Consider the following 20,587-nt stretch of genomic DNA (forward strand, 5'->3'; position numbering starts at 1 on the left):
ATAATCAATGTGAAAAAAAACAAAGTAAATGTCGTCATATCACGAAATTAACACACTCATTAACATACATATTATAATTAAAAGACCTATATTTAACATTTGACTTAAAAGGCCGGAGCGTAGCATGTAGAGTGATCTATTTGCAGGAATGAAATATGATATTATGATGTTTTCCCTTATGTGTACCTGAAAATAACATTGTGTTTTTTTTACCTTAGAATGAGCCATTATTAATATGTACAGGCCTCTTCACCGAGTGAGGCACCACTATGTTTCTGCAGTAGTCAGAACAAAAAAACACCGGCTCTAGAGAAGGCCATCTGTTTTTGTGCATTGACTGTGGCGTAGTTCTCCTAAATACTTGGCACGAGGGAAAAGTTGAAGTTGTGTCACAATCTCCATCCACACCGCTAGATGTCGCCAGATCATACACACAGGCCTTTTACGAAATATCAAATGTAAAATGACTCCTTATGAAAATGGTACCATGCACAATTAACACACGAAATTAACACACTCATTAACATACATATTATAATTAAAAGACCTATATTTAACATTTGACTTAAAAGGCCGGAGCGTAGCATGTAGAGTGATCTATTTGCAGGAATGAAATATGATATTATGATGTTTTCCCTTATGTGTACCTGAAAATAACATTGTGTTTTTTTTACCTTAGAATGAGCCATTATTAATATGTACAGGCCTCTTCACCGAGTGAGGCACCACTATGTTTCTGCAGTAGTCAGAACAAAAAAACACCGGCTCTAGAGAAGGCCATCTGTTTTTGTGCATTGACTGTGGCGTAGTTCTCCTAAATACTTGGCACGAGGGAAAAGTTGAAGTTGTGTCACAATCTCCATCCACACCGCTAGATGTCGCCAGATCATACACACAGGCCTTTTACGTGAAAGTACAGAAGCATGGAAATATCAAATGTAAAATGACTCCTTATGAAAATGGTACCATGCACAATTATTATGTACAGAATCATTATTATTGATGCATTAACCAGTATTATAATATTTTAGTTAGTTAGTCGTGGTGCAGCTAACCTTAACTGCTATATAGACTATATAACTGAAGTATAACCCAGCACATATATAAACAGATCATGAGTTATTGCAGAAACATCCTACTCTACCAATTATCTAGTAATTTTAGGTGTAAGATAAATGAACTTTATAATGATCATGAAAATATAGCCACACATACATTTTACAATAGGACAGAAACACAGACTATTGAAAAGAGGTCACACGTATGCATTTGTAGCTGTCGTCTTGGTCGTCGCGGTGATTCCAGAGACGCTGCTGCCTCTGCTGCCTCTGCTGCCACTGCTGGTCCCGGATTTTCTGCTCCCACTAGTCACTGTGCGAGCTGAAGAAATGCTTTTTTTTGCCGAAACAACTGTGTAGGCATCAGGCAACTGGTAGTCGGGGTATCTTTTTGAGCTGTGAGGTTAGGATTCATGACATGGGTGGTTATTTTACTGTAGAAATTCTGGAATGAAAATATCAGTGACAGTGGTGTAATTTTACCTTGAGTGGCATCCTTCCCTCCCTGAAAAGATACTGAAAATAAGGCCTCCAACAACAAGTAAGGTGGAGCCTCCCCAGCCGATAAAGACACCAACGCCTATTTCAAATCTGGCAATAGATACAAGAATAATATATAAATGTACAATTCTCCCTTGATAGAGTCATCTGGTAAATGTTGATGCATGATATAATGGTAGTTTGTAGTATGTTTTATCAATGTCACTTGATATTTGTACATACTTTTGAGGTTTGTAGTTAGGGTCCTGGAATTCTGCTCTAATTTTGTTTCCATAATAGGAGAAAGCAACCATAGAACACATCCCTAAAACAATAAGAACATAATGATGTCAAGAATAATCTAATAGTGTATTGCTATGTGACTTATTTAAAATAAGTCTACAATGTCTCACCTCCAATAAGGTAGTTCATGCCCCCAGCAAAGGTTACTCTTGCATTAACAATCTCTGATCCACCAACCTTAGTGCACTTCATTCCCACTAAGACTAGAATTGATCCAAAGAAAGCCAGGATAATAGAGATGATGATCAGAGCCCGGCACATGTGAATGTCCCCTGTCCAAGAATAGCAAAGTAATAATATGTAGCATCCATTACAATGTGCAGTAAAAAAAGACTACGGATCTGGTTTCTACTCATCATCATGCCTTGTGCTTTACTTACAATGCAGAGCCAGCATTGATGGAATTCCCTTGCAGTCAGATACTCCAGTTGAATCAGATATACAATCCTTCCACAGGTTGGAGAAGTAGTTTGAGGTGGTCAACACGATGCTGTCGACCTCAGACCATGTCCAGATCTCTGTGGGCATTGTGGAGCAAACCATGATCCATCCTGTTACACAGACTACAAAGCAGCCAATCTCCATGTACATCACCACAGTCCTGTAACTCATGCTTGACTTAAAGTTGAGCCTCTATGCAGAGAAAGGTACAATTCAACAGCTTCTGATCGCAAACAGTGGAGCCCCGCAGGAAACATACACACTATAGGCCACTCTTGGTTTGTGTACATCATCACATGTTTTGTATTGACCTGTGTTTCCACTGTTTTGTGATGGCCACTTTGATGATGTGTTTTTTGTTGGTATAATACACATGAGCCGAACAGCATGGGTGCAATCCTATTTACCATTAAGCTCTTACTACAGACGATGTGTTAAAGTCTAAAAATGCAAACAAGGCAATGAAGACATGAACATTTTGATTCAATCCATCCTTGAATCGATATGAAGCAAGTTATAAATGATGACACTATTTTGTTACACATTGATTATTGTTGGAGCTCTTTATTTGACTAATATTTAGTTATTTTATTGAAAAGTAATATTGTTTAATCATTGCTTATTTAGGTTAGATATTTTGATATGTTAGAATACCTTTGTCTTATGATAGTTTTAGTTTAGTTTAATTTATTGTTGTTTAAATATATTTCGTACATTCATTGTTCACTAATTGGGTAACACTGACTATGGGCACCTGTTAGTATATCTAGGAGTGGGCAGGCAAAGGACCAGCATGCACTGGGGTGGCCTATTTTTTTTTTTACCAGCACAGGAGAGGCAGCATTAACAGTTGTGTTTTTTCTTTTTGTTTGTTTGCTTGTTTTGCTTTGTTTTCAGACACTTCTGATAGTGTTCTGCCCCACATTGTCATGTGTTTCATTAGAGACGCCAAGTGGTGTTAAATGCAATTGCCTTTTTGTTCTTAGATTTATCCCTCCTCTCTTTCCGTAGTTAGTTCCTGTTTCATGATTCTACTGAAAGCACATTCTGCAGCTATGTTTCCCCTTTAGTGCTTGATAGCCTTCGAAGAGCTAAGTCTGTGAGTATCTATGTATGTAACATGTAAATATCTGCTATCTGTGTAATTACTTTTATAGTATAATGTTGTGCTGTAGTAATAGATGCTAATTAACGTCTATCTAATCGCAATTAGCATTTCGTCATGTTAGGGTTAGCTTAGACTTAGTAGTCAGGAGACTCATGTTGATGGATAGGGGTAACTTCTGGCATGATGGCTTTGTGCCAATCATAGTTGTGTTTATGTATATGTGTGTGGATTCCTAGGTCTCCATTTTATGGATCTGATGTTAGCTATCTGCTAAGCTAACTTAAAGAAGCAAGAGCAGAATAGACATTGTCGGGACTGTTTTTGCATGAAACTTGTGTCAAATATTACCTTGGAAGTTAAGCCCTGAAACTAGTCATCCGTGGGAAAAAACGCCTGAGGCTTGTAGTAAATCTCCATTATAGCTTTCAAGCTCTGAGAACAAAGGCTAAACATTTACACATTTGGAGGCAAATGAATTGTTCGTTGAAAACTTGCTGTCGGCGTTAGGGTATCTATTAGTCCTGATGAGCAGTGAACTTCACCTTTAATTTTCTTGGGCACAACAGGCACTGGAAAACTGAAGATGAATTTGCACTTGTCTAAACATGGACAAGTGGGCTAAAAGAGAAACGCCAACAATTCTTCAACGTTTTTACAACGCTACCCTTTAGCTAAAAAACAAACAGAAAATGAATTTAACATGTATGACCAAAACCAATAAAAAGGTTAATAAATTAGTTAATAAACATGCATGCGATAAGGGAACAGCGTGCTGCCCCTCCTGTGCTACAATCGAGGAAAAGTCTTTGCAGTCAGAAACTCATTGACGCAGATCTTCCACAGATTAGAACAGTTGGTAACCATGGCGGCGACTGCCCCAGAAGCATACATCTCCCAGTACTCAGTCAGCAAGGTAGAAGACACCAGCAACCACCCTGAAGTGGGACCAATATTTGCCAAGATCTCGAGAAACATTCTGATCAGTATGCAAAGTGGAATCCTCCACACTGCTATGTGACGTCCAATTGAGTTGCTGATACGTAACATTGATGAGGTGGTTCCCTGGCTCGTGAGGAGTGTTAACAATGCAGCTTTGTTGGTCCAATGGATAGGCTGCGATTGATAAAACATTTGTGTCCATTGGTCTTTATGGCGTCTTCCACCCTCTTATTCGGTACACTTCACAGATGGGGACTGAAAGGTCTGGATGTTTAACATTTCCAGAAATGCCTTTCGCAACAGAAGCAGCTGCTTATCTCTTGCAACCCCTCAAGGCTTCTTATGAGAAGTGAGGAGTCAGCAGTCAATAAAGGTGGGAAATGGTCAATAACATATTTTGTATTGCTGTCGACTCTTTGATAACATGCCAACTTGCAGCTCTTTTTATCACAAGAAAGACGGATTGAATGGAATGAATAATACAAGTAGTCGTGCACATTTTCGTCACCGCTTAATTTTGAGGAACATTAAAAGTGAGCTTATCAGAAATGTCCACGACTGTGAGAAGAAGCGGCGGTCTTAGACTGTCTGACCGAAGGGGGAGGAGCAACAAAAAAAACAAGGGCATCATCTTCATCCGCCAGCATAAATTTTTTCCAACTAAGTAATTTTTCAACATAAAATAATTCCATTACGACACACACTCTTACTTTATCATGTTTTACAAATTGCCTATAAAGGACCTGATTTGACTGAGATCAGCAGACAAAAGACTCAATTGCAAGGATCACACAAGAAGAATGTGAAGTACACAAATCCAAAGGTTTACTCCGAGCTTTGAGTCAGAAAAGACAAAACAGGCAGAATAAAACAAATAAATTGTAGTTAAAAGTCAGTACTAGCCGTCACAAGAACTGTACATATACACTGATCTTGACAATAGTATTTAATTAAGTACAGGTTTATCGCATGCCTTTAATATGGAAACCATTTCCTAAAAACACCACATGCTTCATTGCCGAGTATCTATTTATCTTTTTGTTTCTAAAAATTCACATCTTGCTCTAAAGAAGGTCTTTTAGATCCAAAGCTCAAATGACTGCATAGATTAAAGAGTGTGTAAATCTCTTTTTCAGTTTAGCAGTTTGGACTTTTTAGTTTCCAAAAATAGTTACGATTAAGCCAGATGGTTTATTTTAGTTGCACTACAAAGTTTAGTTTATATAGAAAAACAAACTCTGCCCTGGCAAGAAAAAAATGGAAGCAAAAACCACCTTTGTAGAGAAGGAGAATGAAGAAACATCAGGAAGAGAAACAGAGGAGGGAACCCTCGTCCAGGATAGACAGACATAAAATAGGTTTTGATCAAAACATTTTGGATTGAAGACTCTGGATCAGAGGAGACATCGAGCAAGTTCCAAGTGGCACCAAGAGCTGAAGGAGCTGTAGCACTGAGCTTCTTAGGTACCACAGAGATCTGCAATAAAGACAGATGCAGCTACACCATTCACACAAAGGGACAAAAAACATCAGATGGAGGAAGAAGATAGGTATGAGTAGGTGAAGACATGACGCAATAATTATGATAATTGATTACAGTTTTCAATGAACCAATCAGCGCCGCCGCTCCCATAACGCGCACTACGCGCTGTGTGTAGGGCACCAAGTCCTGAGGGGGCACCAAAAAATAATCAACAAAAAAAATCCTCATAGTTATAATAATTATAATGCAGATATTATTTCAGTCTAGAAATATTAGGCACCTTTTAGGCATGTACAGTATATGACAAAACAGGCAGAACAAGAGATATATTTAATTGCTTAGCGAAAGCATTCCTTTTAACCCTTGTGTTGCCTTCGGGTCATTTTGACCCGATTCAATATGTAACCCTCCTGTCGCCTTCGGGTCAATTTGACCCGATTCAATGTTTAATGTCGGTGTTCTTTCGGGAGTCAACAAACAAACATAAAGTACCTCACACTTAAACTTGGAAAACAATATTAATTCTAATAATTTTCTGGAGATTTTAATAGCTGGGGTCATATTGACCTCAAGAGTAAAATATGTTCGTAAATATAAAGGTAACAGGAGGGTTAAACATTGAATCGGGTCATATTGACCCGAAGGCGACAGGAGGGTGAAACATTGAATCGGGTCAAATTGACCCGAAGGCAACACAAGGGTTAAAACAGCATTAGGGGGGAAAGGAGTTATTTGAGCTTCGTGAGCATTCATCCTAATGCAGTGATACAACTATTATCTCTCCCTTTGGATCCATTGTGCTTCGGTGTCAGTGACACTGAAGATCAGCCATGGGAGAACGATCCAGAAAAACAACTGGCAATTACTATTGTTTTTTTATTTTAAGCTTTATTTACAAAAGATAGTCCAACTGACATTCAACATCCCTTTTCATGGGAATCCTGGCCAAGACGGCGGCATAAAAGCTTCACACAAGAAGCACACATAACGGACGTAAAAACAGCAAAAAGTTAAAAAAGGCATAAAAATGTCCCGTAAAACAAATAGCAAACGGCATCCACCAATTAATTATTAGTGTCATTCAGTACAAAGTCATGTCCATTCAGTGTTTAAATAGTTTTTAACCTGTTTTAATCACACATGCTAATAAAACCAATTAGTTTAAAGCGTCTTCGCACCTTGCACCAAGATGTCTGCAAAAACTTTAAAAACACATTCACCAAACGCGATGTGGGTTCCAGGAATTATATACATCATTTGTCTGCAGCTACTGATAGTTCAGAAGAACACATAGTTTAGGCTGTAGTTTGTGTAGTATGGCTTTTCACGTCAAAATGTATTAATGTACTATAAAAACTGGTGGTTGAAAAAGAGCATGTAATGCTGAAATTTCCATTTAATTCAGCTTGGGTCTTATTTATATAGTTAATATTTATTTTAAACAGTTGAGATACAAGTGTGCTTATTAAGAAATAGGTTCATAAAAAAAACGCACTCTCGTTTCCATTCATATTAGCAGTTTTTTTACTATATACAGTATATGTACAGTGACATTATTGATTGTAATCCATGCTTTTGTTAATCACAACAAATTTAACAAGCACGAAAGTTAACAGCAACAACAACAACAACAAGTTGACAGTGTATTGTATACAGGGTATGACCTGTTTTCCAAAATAACTTGACAAGATCATGAAAATAACAACAGCAATAACAACATGCAATTGTCTATGGTGCTCTGAAGAGAAGGCAGAGGGTTTTTCATTATATTAACAGTTTGCAATATGCTGATTGTTAGTCAAACTATACATGAAAAGAGGGCTTTGTGCAACTACACAAATGCATCTCTTTCTGAGATTTTTGTATTTATTGTCCGAGACAGCTTTGAGTTGCTGGAGCTGCTGGATGGTCCTGAGCCCATGTAAGTTCCATACTGCCTGGAGGGTCTGTAGTATTCGGTGTATAGGGTTCTGCCTCTGGAGTGTGGGTCCATGTATGTGCCTCCTCCATAGGCATATACCACTCTACTGTAAGACCAACACAATTCAATGTTTACATTGTGGTCTGCAATGAGCAGTCACAGAAAAAAGGGTGAAGATGGATGAATTTCAATACCTCTCAGGGACAATTACCCGGAAGACGGTCACACCGTAGAACAAAGCCCCTAAAAGGATGAGAAAACATCCCACCAATCCAAGAAATATTGGAGTTCCTAGGTCATACCTGGAATGAGTTAAATGTGAGACAAAAAGTAATGATCAATTATACATGCTGTAAATACATCAGGTTTAGCATAATATTTTACTGTGGAAGTTTAGATTATATTGTTCTGTCGATAAATAAGTCAGACAAAAAAAGTACCGTAAGACTCCTGGCTCTAAACTGCCAGCAAAGGTTGTTTTGGCAACCCTGTTGATGTACAAGCAGTAGGCAGCAACATCTGCCACACCTGCATGCAGAGGCATTGTTGAAATAAAGAAATAATGAGGGCAAAACATTTCTGTCATTTATAGAGACACCCGTGTATGTTGTGTACTCACTGCCAGCGATATGAAACACTGCTCCGGCAAGAACCAGTTTGTCCTTGGTTTTCTCAGCTCCACCAATATAAGTGCACTCCATCCCAATAAAGCAAAATATAACAGCAAAAAAACCAAAAGTTAAACCGCACATTAGCAATCCTCGTACTGCCTGGACAAAAGCTGTGGGAGGCAGAAAGAAGGAGTTCAGACAAAGTATTCAACAGAAGAAGTTCTAGGAATTTCTTTCACGCTAATGAGAGTATGAAATGGAGGATACCAAAACTCCTTTCATACACTAGACACTAATGTGAACCCTTTTACAATGAAAAGCCCAACTACACCAAATACTGCTCATGCTTATAATAGTTCTCAGTTCTGCTGAGATTTTTCTTAACACGGGTCTGATTCAGCCGAATGGTAACTTTTGAAGCAGGGATGATAAATTCAAACTTTCCCCAAAATGACTATAGACAGTTGAATCAACAGCGTTCTGATAAAGTTGTTACAGTGATAGCACTTTTGCATACTATTATTAATTGTATTGTGTGCACTCAACTAAATGTCACCGAGAGCCCTCATCCGTTGCTATGCTTTGCTCCCCCGTTGAACAGGACTTAACACTTTTCTTTTCATTCCGAATGTAAAACCTTACTATGCACATACATTTCATCTAAGCCCTAATATTGAGTTTATAGAGTATAAAAGTAGAACATTTCCTTTTGAAATGTGAATTGAAGTGATCCATAAATTCCTTGACTTTTGTGTTCTTTGTCAAAGTCAGTACTTATCAGTTGTATTCTTAATCTCACAATTAAGGGGAAAAATGAATCTCTACTGTGAGTTTGTTTAATGAACAGCATTTATTAGAATACATGTTAATGCAATCATCTTCTAGGATTGTATTACAAGTTTGGCCTTCAAAAATGTCCATAATATTATTAACAATACAATTTCCCACCAAAACTGAAAAAAGAGATATTAACTTGATCTTGATGACCTCTGCACCTTAAATTAAGTATATGTGAAGCATTAATAATGTGATAATGTTATATGCGAAAAGGTAGGGTGACAATAGCACAGGTTGAGAAGACTCAGTAAGCGACCTGACCCAGTAATTTTTTTTACACAGAGTAGCAATATCTAGCTAAAGTTAGATAACATTAACAACCAAACCTGTGCCATGCTCTGCCTGTTGAACTACAGGTCTGACAACCTGTCTAAGTGAAAGAGATACTATTCAAAGCACAATTTATGAGGTCTGGTGTACTTACGGGTGACAGACCAAAGCACAGGGAAGTCTCTACAGTTGGTGACAGCTGTGGAGTCGGTGAAACAATCCTTCCATAAGTTGGACCAGTACCAGGCCACTTTGATGATGAAGGAGCCTCCTTGGCCTCCTAGTTGGGTGATCCGCCAATAGTCCATGGCCATGGTGCACAGCACAAACAGCCATCCAAGTGATGACATTAAGAAGCCAAGTACTTGGATCAGACGTTTATGCATTTCACAAATCGCTCAATTAAACCAGGTCGCATCCACACAGTTAGCACACAGTTGGGTAAAAGCACATAACAAACTAAATGTCTGTTCAGCGGTAAGCAGGACGATAAGGACAGGATAACATTGTGTGTGTGTGTGTGGCGTGCGCCATTGGTGTTGATGAGGGCTCTGTAAAATTTAAATGAACTGTTTACTGTAAACTTGTTGGTGTAATAGTGCAACAAACTGGAAGCAGGCAGGGTCAAAACCAGGAAATAAGTCTGTGAGGCAAACGAGTCCAAAAAAGGGCAGGCAGAGCATCGAAGGTCAGGGCAGGCAGGCTGGGTCAGAACAGTGAGGCCAGGATTACAGACTAAGGTACTGTGGAGAACTTGGCACAAAAACACAAGACAATCTGAGACAGTGCAAGTGAGGGGACCTAAATACTGACAGGCTAATGAAGGGATGGGCTGCAGGTGAGATGGACGTGAGAACCAGGGGAAGGGAATGAAGCCAGATGGGAATGGCCAGGTCTGAAATGACATGAGAGTTAATTAAACCAGCAAACAGAATGAAAACCACTAATAAGACGGGGAATTTGTGACAGTTGGAGTGTGCCATCGATTTGGGGTAATTCCCTTCAATTCTAGCTACTTTTTTCAGGCTTAAATAAAAAGATTTGCATCTACTGGTATGTAGCAATACTAATGGTAAGAAAGCTCATGCTTATAACCACTTCAAAATGATTGATTATTTTTGTTGAACACATCATTATGATAACTGTGGGTGACTCTCAGATCTTCTTCAGAGAACATACCAGAGTGAAAAACTACTGCCCCCTGCAGACATGATGTGATCACTGAAGAGTAAATTGAATCTGTTGAGTAAACGAGAAAAACAGAAAAATGGGATACTGTAGCTCAATTCTATTTCATATCTATTTTATTTCGACTCATAATATTCTTCATAAAAACATAGCCTTGTCATGACTAGCAACACATTTCAATAAATAACCAAATCCAGACCTTTTCTGTCCCTTTTCAAGTTTTATTTTATTACAAAATAATAGGTAATGGTTATATAATTACATTTTTGACACTGTTATACATATTGTGATTACAGATTAACGTCATGTGGAGGTCACTTACAGTCAAAGATACAACCAACAAAGGAAATGTCTTATATATTGTCAAAAATAAATATAAAGTGATGCAAATAAAATATAAGAGAGGCCCATTTTGGACCATACAGGTACATCAAATTCAATGCACAGCAATATGTACGAATACAGAATCTGTCTGCTGTACAGAAAATACAGAGAGTAAACTGCATGATACAATTTAAATTCACAAATATTTAAATATTCTAAACTTACTTCCTGATGAGCCACATATTAATATCACCAACTTGTATGGTAGCTCTTTTCAGACTCACGATTGGCATAAACTAAAAGTGTTTAATATTGACATTCCTCACACATAAGCATTCTTATCAAAGTGCTGCGTCCTGGAGGAGTTGCTGTACTGAGGGGGGATCTGGTTTACAGGCTGTGCCTCCCCTCTCGGGTAGGTAGAGATATGAGAACGTGAGGCAGCACTGTTGTAGATATATTTTTTCTGACTGTGGCTGAAAAGAGACAAAACACAGATTTGTCTTCATGAATTAAATTATGATTAAACAGAAACTAATTATTTGTGTATCTCCTGTATAACTTAAACGTAGTATGTGTTACTCAAAGCACCTTTTGGGGAAAGAACCTGAGATGGAGAAGCAGAGCATGATGCCTCCAATGATACAGAGGACAGACCCTGACCAGCCGATGAAGAGAGCAGCTCCAAGTTCATACCTACAGACAAAGACCAATACTTGTTATTGATGATCATTTTTCTGAATAGGTTTTACATTCTCTGTGAAACAACGAGACAGTTCCTACTTCTGTGCCATATACATTGGGTCAAAGAACTCTGCTGTTATCCGGTGTGCATAGAGGGAGCATGCTGACAGTGAGCAGAGGCCTGAGAAAAAATCAATCAATCAAAATCCATATAATCAACACATATATAATTACAGATATTGCAGAGATAAATCCACCGTACTTACCACTCAGAATGAAATTCACACCTGCGAAGCAGGCAATCTTGGCTTTGTTTTGGTCACTTCCTCCAATTTTGGTGCATTTCATTCCGATAAGGGCAAATATAGAACCAAAAAAGCCCAGACAGATAGCTGCAATCATCAACCCCCTGCATGCTTGAATGTAGCCTGCAAATGTCAAATAGAGGTCAACTTAAATACAATCAAAAGAGTTTTACTTTCTCATGCTCCATTCTGTGGTTTTGCATTCTCTGTCGTCTCACATCGGCACTCCACAAGGTGAATGGGTTTGTGACCTTGTGACCAATTTACACTTAAAACAAGCAAATCAATTTGTCATGAGTAACCCAAATAGTTCTCGGAGTATTTTAGGGACACTTTGTATGAAATGTCCTCATTCAGATGTGATTTTGTGGCAAATATTACCTTAGAAGTTAACCCCTGAAACTAGTCATCCGTGGGGAAAAACCGCCTGAGGCTCAGAGTAAATCTCCTTTAGGCTATAAATGTCAAGCTCTAAGAACAAAGACTACACATTTACACATGTGGAGGTAAATGAGTTGTTCCTCGAAGACTTGAATTGTGCGTTCGGGTATCTATTAGTCCTGAGTAGCAATTAGCTTCAACTAGAAATGTCTTACAAAGTTTAGACAGAGAAGAAGCTGAACACTTAACAGACTTGGAAAAAGAAGTATGAGTCAGCACTAGTCTAAAAATCACAGCAACCCTTTCAGGCATTAACATGTATTGTTCTTTAACAGAAAAACAAACAGAAAATAATTTCAACATGATAGACCTGAAAAGAACTGGTAAAAAAAAGAGGCAACAACGAGCTAACCCTCCAGTGCTAGCATCGAGGCAAAGTCTTTGCAGTTGGAGACTCCAGTTGAATCAGTGACGCAGGCCTTCCACAGATTAGACCAGTAGGTAGCTGTGGTGATGACTGTTCCATCCAGTGAAGATACTTTCCAGTAGTCCGTCGGCAAGGTAGAAGACACCAGCACCCACCCCGAAGTGCTCAGCATATAAGCCACGATCTCCTGAAACATGCTGCTTGCTCTGCAGAGAGGACTCCTCCACCCTGCTCTGTGACGTCTAATTAAGTTGGTGAGATCTGGAATTGATTAATGTTTCCCTAGCTAGTGAGGCTTGTTGAAAATACAGCTTTGCGCTACACCAGTAAGTCCAATGGATAGGCTGCGATTGATAGTTAATGTGTTGTGGACTGTAGGGAGGAGTTTGGCCCTGAACATCAACAGGTGGCCAATGGTCTTTATGGCGTCTTCCACCCCCCTCATCCAGTGCACGTCACTGAGACTCACGCTCCAAGATGATGGGGACTGAACGTTCTGAATGTTAAAACCAAAGCAACTATCGGCACGCACAATGACTCTATTGCTCTGTGATTGTGTGCGCGTAGCATTTCGAGTCGACTTTGTGAGGAGTTTGAAGTCTAGAACTCAAACAACTTGATTAATAAGTAAATCTTATAATACCATAATGGAAAAATACTTGAACGTGAATGTACTTTCATATCAAACACATAGTAATTATTACCGGTGTGTTACATAATTAATGTATTAACCAGTAAAATGTTGCAATGGTCATTCCTACTGAAGGGTAGGTTAAACTAAAATGCATCACAGTGCGTGAGTCAAAGGTCAATTGTAAGGTGTTCCTGTTATTTTGTCCATCCCCACCACAAACTGTGAAATTTAAACCGTCATTTTTCTGACAACCTCCACAAAGCAATAACATCACACATCACAAATGTTGTTATTATTCTGTATGTGTATGTGCATTTATTCCATTCCAGACTCAATTTAAAACCCATATTTTTTGTGAGTCGAATCTGTTTTGAGAAACCACAGCAGATATGTGAGATAGAATACAATGCAGGGAACATGTCACCTTCTCCATTTCTCCTTGCACTGCCACCTGCATAGCAGGATTAAATCACTTATTAACAGTGTCTCATTTACTCCTACAAGAAAGCCCTGAGGAGGTGAGAGAAGAAAATAAAACCTAATCTCATTAGTTTTGTCATTACAGGTTATAACTCTAGAACAGGGAAAATAAGGTTCTCTTGGATAATTTGTAAGCTTCTTTTTTTAACCTGTGAAAACAGGTACATTTTGGCATGTAATAGTTATTGTGTTAATATTGATCTCAGCCACAAGATGCTGAAGTTCCCCAGAACCTCATGTTCCACTGTAAATATCAATTAAATAATTTATGTTTTCCTCCAAAAGACAAGTAATTTCTTCATGCACTCAAACACAAGGTACATATGTTGTTTGTTAGCAAGTTATGTAACATAACTTTCCTGAAATGTATTTTAATTAGCGCTAATCTTTTATTGAGGAATACATCATTGCTTTGAGTTCTATAGCATATAGTGGTACACTTCAGCCTCTTGTGGCCAGAATTACAAATACAACAACAACAACATTTCCTTGACAAGTAAAACCAAAGTAAGGAACACTAGAACATTGTGTGAATTTCCCAAAATACTTGATCACAAACAAAGAGAAAAATCAATTCAATATGAAATAAAAAATAAAAATATAGAACATTAAATATTGGTGAAAAGGGTTCACACAATTTCATGATTGGAATTGAATGGAGTCCATTATTTTCTCCCTTATTAGCTCATCACTGGCAATAGGTCCTTGGTTTACTCTCTCTGTCGAAGCTGTGACTCATACACGCTCAGTTGGACATTTCCAACGAAGGATTACTCATTTGCCACAGTTAAAACATGGGCCATAAGTTGTCAAATAAATTATTATTTACTTACATATTTGTTCTATAAATCTGAAACAATACTTGTCAAGGAAACATGTGATTTATGATTATATCAGCAATGTAAAAGATAATGATACAATGTTACGAGAAAGAAATTAAAGAAAAAAGTTTTAATTTAAAGAAAACTAGATGAAAAAGTTCACAATCTGATCATTTTTAAAACGAAGATAATCTCATTCTTTTATTGACAAATAACAAAACACTGTCAGCCCGTATATTCTACAAGAGATACCTAATGATGAACCTTAACCCTTGTGTTGCCTTAGGGTCAATTTGACCCGAATCAATATTACACCCTCGTGTCGCTTTAGGATTAATTTGACCCCATTCAATGTTTAATGTCGGTGTTCTTTCGGTAGTCAACAAACAAACATAAAGTGCCTCACACTTAAACTTGGAAAACAATATTAATTCTAATAATTTTCTGGAGGTTTTAATTGCTGGCGTCAAATTGAACCCAAAGGGTAAAATATGTTAGTAAATATAAAGGTAACAGGAGGGTGAAACATTGAATCGGGTCAAAATGACCCTAAGGCGACAGGAGGGTTAAATATTTAATCGGGTCAAAATGACCCTAAGGCGACAGGAGGGTTAAGTAATGTTTTCTTTACGAAACAATCACTCAAGAATGTGGTCTTTTCCAAAAACAATTCACAACTTTCTCGGTCACCTTCTTTCAAAGACTTCTTTATGTATCAAACCCATTGACAAGTGGTAACTAGTACGACAGAAAAGAATATTTGAATATCTGTGTGGCAGCTGTCCCCAATCTGGCCTCGGCTGCTGGCTGGTTGACAATCAGTCAGCTGCTCTGACTGATTGGCAATCAGTCAGCAGCCGCTTGTATAAAAGGGCAGCAGAGCTGGAGGGAGAGGGGAAGGGAGCAGACGCGTATGTTTGGCGGTCTGCTCGGTGTGCGGTGTTTTGCCAAATAAAAGATGTCTTCAGACAAAACCTCTGTGTGCCTGGCGAATCCTTGGTGCTGGTGGGGGAAACCCACGGGTAGCGGCATGGAACCTGCTACACTGGAGCCCAACGTGGGGCCCCCTGGAACCCAGCGCCTGGAAAGGATGCGGCCAGATCCGGAGGTGGAGCTGATGGACAGCTTGGGCCAAATGCTGGCCAGAATTGAGGAGATGGGGCGGGCACAGGCGGAGGAGAACCGCCGGTTCCTCAAGGCCTTCCTGGCGGCCGAACCCCGAGACCCAGCACGCGTCGGAGCTGCCGACCTCCGAGGCCCAGGAGCCGTCGGAGCTGCCGACCTCCGAGGCCCAGGAGCCGTCGGAGCTGCCGAACCCCGAGACCCAGGACCCGTCGGAGCTGCCGACCGCCGAGCCCCCGGACCCGTCGGAGCTGCCGACCTCCGAGCCCCAGGACCCGTCTGAGCTGCCGACCTCCGAAGTCCAGGACCCGTCGGAGCGGCCGACCTCCGAGCCCCAGGACCCGTCGGAGCGGCCGACCTCCGAGCCCCAGGACCCGTCGGAGCTGCCGACATCCGAGCCCCAGGACCCGTCGGAGCGGCCGACCCCTGAGGTCCAGGAGCTGCCGACCCCCGAGCCCCAGGACCCGGCGGCGCTGCCGACGACCCATGGTCCCCGGCACCCGACGCCGCTACCGACCCCTGATCCCCGGGGCCCGTCCCCATCTCGGCGGGCTTCAGCTCCCTGCCCCGTCCCGTCCCCAGAGTCCCCACGTCCGAGTCCGGCGGTCCGGCTCCCGTTCCCGCCCGCGGGCTTCAGCTCCCGTCCCCGTCCCGGATCCCAGAGCCCCACGTCCCGAGCCCGGTCCCCCAGAGCCCCACGTCCCGAGCCCGGTCACCCAGAGCCCCCTCCTCCGCCCAAGCTCTCATGGGGGGGGGAGGGGGAGTAGGTTAGGCCGGATGGAGCCCCGGCCTAAATCGGGTGGTGGGGATATGTGGCAGCTGTCCCCAATCTGGCCTCGGCTGCTGGCTGGTTGACAATCAGTCAGCTGCTCTGACTGATTGGCAATCAGTCAGCAGCCGCTTGTATAAAAGGGCAGCAGAGCTGGAGGGAGAGGGGAAGGGAGCACACGCGTATGTTTGGCGGTCTGCTCGGTGTGCGGTGTTTTGCCAAATAAAAGATGTCTTCAGACAAAACCTCTGTGTGCCTGGCGAATCCTTGGTGCTGGTGGGGGAAACCCACGGGTAGCGGCATGGAACCTGCTACAATCTGCTACACCGAGAAATATATGTACAAAATAGGCACTACATTTACTGAGTTTGAGTTTAAATAGAAATTGGCAGCAGCGTAATAGTTCTTGATACATGACAGATGTATTTTTTTTAAACCAAGGTGAGACATTTGTGTTTGTGTTGAGGATTATTTAGGTTACATATTTAGAAACACTTCATGTAAAACACCTCTGCAGTAGACCTCGCCATATATCAGTACATGAGCAATGTTCACCCACTAGATGTGTTTCTAGCCATTAACACTGACAAACGTGTCACTCAGCAGTGTGAGAACAGACATATTGCTTTGTGGTCGCCCTGAAATTCTGACCCCAGTATAGCTTACCGTCCAGCTGAAGGATAGTATGATGTGGTCTGCAGTGCAGAGCTCCAAGGGCATTTCCAGCACAGTTGTTCCACAGACCGCTGTGATGACTGATGATGCCCGGCTGGTAGCCTTCCATTCATTGGACACTGGCACCAATAGTGGCGCCCAGCCCGGCCAGGCCACTGACGAAAGCCACAATCTGCAAGCTTGACATTTGGAGGTTTAAGAAATGTATACTGTCTTTTAACAGATTCAAGAAAATAGGAAAAATGGCCGCAGACAAGCAAATTACACGGTGGATATGTGTTTTATTGTGATGATTTACAGACAGTACATTCAATTCAATTCAATTCAGTTTATTTGTATAGCCCAATTTCACAAATTACAAATTTGTCTCGGAGTGCTTTACAATCTGTACACATAGACATCCCTGCCCCAAAACCTCACATCGGACCAGGAAAAACTCCCAAATAACCCTTCAGGGGGAAAAAAAGGGAAGAAACCTGGAGGAGAGCAACAGAGGAGGATCCCTCTCCAGGATGGACAGATGCAATAGATGTAATGTGTACAGAAGGACAGATTTAGAGTTAAAATACATTCAATGAATATGACAGAGTGTATGAATAGTTCATAGTAGGCATATTCCACGATGGAGACGTCCACGATCCATCAGGCAGATGGCGGTGGGGAGGAGGAGTGGGCGGAGTCTCAACAGTGGGCGGAGTCTCAACAGGACAGTGGCGTAGTCATGAGCAGGAATTCCACGACCCAGACGATCCATCAGGCAGATAGATCTATGCCGTCTCATAGGGTCCGATGACCCCATGAGACGGAAGTCAAAAGGACTCCCGGGAGAAAGCAGAGTTAGTAAGGTGTGATTGAGAGATGAAAATTCATCCTTAAGGAGAGAAAAAAGAGGAGATAGGTACTCAGTGCATCCTAAAACGTCCCCCGGCAGCTATAAGCCTATAGCAGCATATCAAGGGGCTGGACCAGGTGAACCTGATTCAGCCCTAACTATAAGCTCTGTCAAAGAGGAAGGTCTTAAGTCTACTCTTAAACGAGGTGACTGTGTCTGCCTCCCGGACTGAAATTGGAAGCTGGTTCCATAAAAGAGGAGCTTGATAACTAAAGGCTCTGGCTCCCATTCTACTTTTTAAGACTCTAGGAACTACAAGTAGTCCCGCATTTAGTGAGCGAGCTCTAGTGGGGCAATATGGTACTACAAGCTCCTTAAGATATGATGGAGCATCACCAATCAAGGCTTTGTAGGTTAAGAGAAGAATTTTAAAAGTGATTCTTGATTTTACTGGGAGCCAGTGCAGAGCAGCTAGTGCAGGAGTGATGTGATCTCTTTTCTTAGTTTTAGTGAGAACACGAGCTGCAGCATTCTGGATCAACTGAGGGACCTAAGAGATTTATTAGAGCAGCCTGATAATAAGGAGTTGCAGTAATCCAGTCTCAAGTAACGAACGCGTGAACCAATTTTTCTGCATCTTTTGAGACAAGATGTGCCTGATTTTGAAATATTACGTAGATGAAAGAATGCAGTCCTTGAGATTTGCTTTACGTGGGAGTTAAAGGACAAGTCCCGATCAAAGATAACGCCAAGATTCTTTACAGTGGTGTTGGATGCCAGGGCAATGCCGTCTACAGAATCCACATCACCAGATAATTGATCTCTGAGGTGCTCAGGGCCGATTAAAATTACTTGGTTTTGTCTGAGTTTAACATCAAGAAGTTGCAGGTCATCCATGTTTTTATGTCTTTAAGACATGCTTGAATTTTACAGAGTTGGTTGCTCTCCTCTGGTTTTATCGATAGATATAGTTGAGTATCATCTGCATAACAATGAAAGTTTATGGAGTGTTTCCTGATAATATTGCCCAAAGGAAGCATGTATAAGGTAAATAAAATTGGTCCAAGCACGGAACCTTGTGGAACTCCGTGATTAACGTTGGTGGTTATCGAGGCCATCGTTTACAAATACAAACTGAGATCGATCTGATAAATAGGATTTAAACCAAATTAGTGCCGTGCCTGAAATGCCAATCGACTGCTCCAGTCTCTGTAACAGGATGTCATGGTCAATGGTGTCGAATGCAGCACTAAGGTCTAACAAGACCAGCACAGAGAGTAGTCCTTTATCTGCTGCCATTAAGAGGTCATTTGTAATTTTCACCAGTGCCGTCTCGGTGCTGTGGTGTTTTCTAAATCCTGATTGAAATTTCTCAAATAAACTATTATGATGTAGAAAGTCGCACAACTGATTTGCGACCACTTTCTCAAGGATCTTGGAGAGGAAGGGGAGGTTAGAGATCGGTCTGTAGTTAGCCAACACCTCTGGATCCAGAGTGGGCTTCTTCAGGAGAGGTTTAATAACAGCCACCTTGAAGGAGTGTGGTACGTGGCCTGTTAGCAGAGACACATTGATAATATCTAATAGAGAGCCGCCAATTAAAGGCAACACGTCTTTAAGCAGCCTCGCTGGATGGGGTCCAAGAGACAGGTAGACGGGTTAGAAGTAGAAACCGTTGAAGATAATTGGTCACGGTTGATGGGAGAAAAGCCTCCAAATATACACCAGGGCATACAGCGGTTTCCAAGGCCATTCCACTTGAGGACAGATTGGCACTGGTTATGGGCAAGAGAATATTAATCTTGTCCCTAATAGTTAAAATCTTTTCATTAAAGAAGTTCATAAAGTCATTACCACTAAGGTTTATAGGAATGCTCGGCTCCACAGAGCTGTGACTCTCTGTCAGCCTGGCTACAGTGCTGAAGAGAAACCTGGGGTTGTTTTTATTTTTTTCTATTACTGATGAGTAATAGGCTGCTCTGGCATTACGGAGGGCCTTCTTATATGTTTTAAGACTATCTCGCCAAACTAAGCAGGATTCTTCGAGATTAGTTGAACGCCATATGCTCAAGCTTTCGTGACGCTTGCTTTAGTTTGCGGGTCTGAGGGTTATACCAGGAGCAAACCTCCTCTTCCTCACTGTCTTCTTCTTCAGAGGGCTATCGAGTCCAGTGTCATTCTCAAGGAGCCTGTGGCACTGTCAACAAGATGATCAATCTGGGACGGACTAAAGTTAGACCAGGAGTCCTCTGTTATATTGAGACGTGGTATCGAATCAAATACAGAAGGAATCGCTTTAAATTTAGCTACAGCACTGTCAGTTAGACATCTGGTGTAGAAACTTTTGACTAACGGAGTACACTCCGTAGTATAAATTCAAAAGTTATGAGGTTGTGGTCTGACAGAAGAGGATTCTGTGGGAAGACGTTCAAATGCTCAATGTCAACGCCATAAGTAAGAACAAGATCAAGCGTGTGGCCAAAGCTGTGAGTGG

General features: G+C 41.0%; 2 protein-coding genes and 1 pseudogene across 2 annotated transcripts; all 3 read right to left on the reverse strand.

Annotated features, from left to right (window-relative positions):
- Positions 1-1,255: 1,255 nt before the first annotated feature.
- Positions 1,256-2,468, reverse strand: LOC130208968 (claudin-10-like). Its single transcript, XM_056438437.1, has 5 exons — positions 2,222-2,468; positions 1,952-2,113; positions 1,782-1,863; positions 1,542-1,649; positions 1,256-1,454 (listed from the first exon to the last, which is right to left on the reverse strand). The coding sequence occupies exons 1-5, from the start codon at positions 2,451-2,453 to the stop codon at positions 1,256-1,258; spliced, it is 783 nt and encodes a 260-aa protein (XP_056294412.1). The 5' UTR covers positions 2,454-2,468.
- A 5,043-nt stretch (positions 2,469-7,511) lies between these two features.
- On the reverse strand, positions 7,512-9,837 carry LOC130203857 (claudin-10). The gene is made up of 5 exons (XM_056430299.1): positions 9,606-9,837; positions 8,353-8,514; positions 8,174-8,261; positions 7,928-8,035; positions 7,512-7,839 (listed from the first exon to the last, which is right to left on the reverse strand). Exons 1-5 carry the CDS (start codon positions 9,835-9,837, stop codon positions 7,644-7,646), a joined length of 786 nt encoding a protein of 261 aa, XP_056286274.1. The 3' UTR covers positions 7,512-7,643.
- Positions 9,838-10,853: 1,016 nt separating this feature from the next.
- Positions 10,854-17,448, reverse strand: LOC130203866 (claudin-10-like; annotated as a pseudogene).
- Positions 17,449-20,587: the final 3,139 nt, after the last annotated feature.

This window comes from Pseudoliparis swirei, chromosome 2 (genome assembly GCF_029220125.1).
Source record: "Pseudoliparis swirei isolate HS2019 ecotype Mariana Trench chromosome 2, NWPU_hadal_v1, whole genome shotgun sequence".
In the NCBI taxonomy this organism is placed as follows: Eukaryota; Metazoa; Chordata; class Actinopteri; order Perciformes; family Liparidae; genus Pseudoliparis; species Pseudoliparis swirei.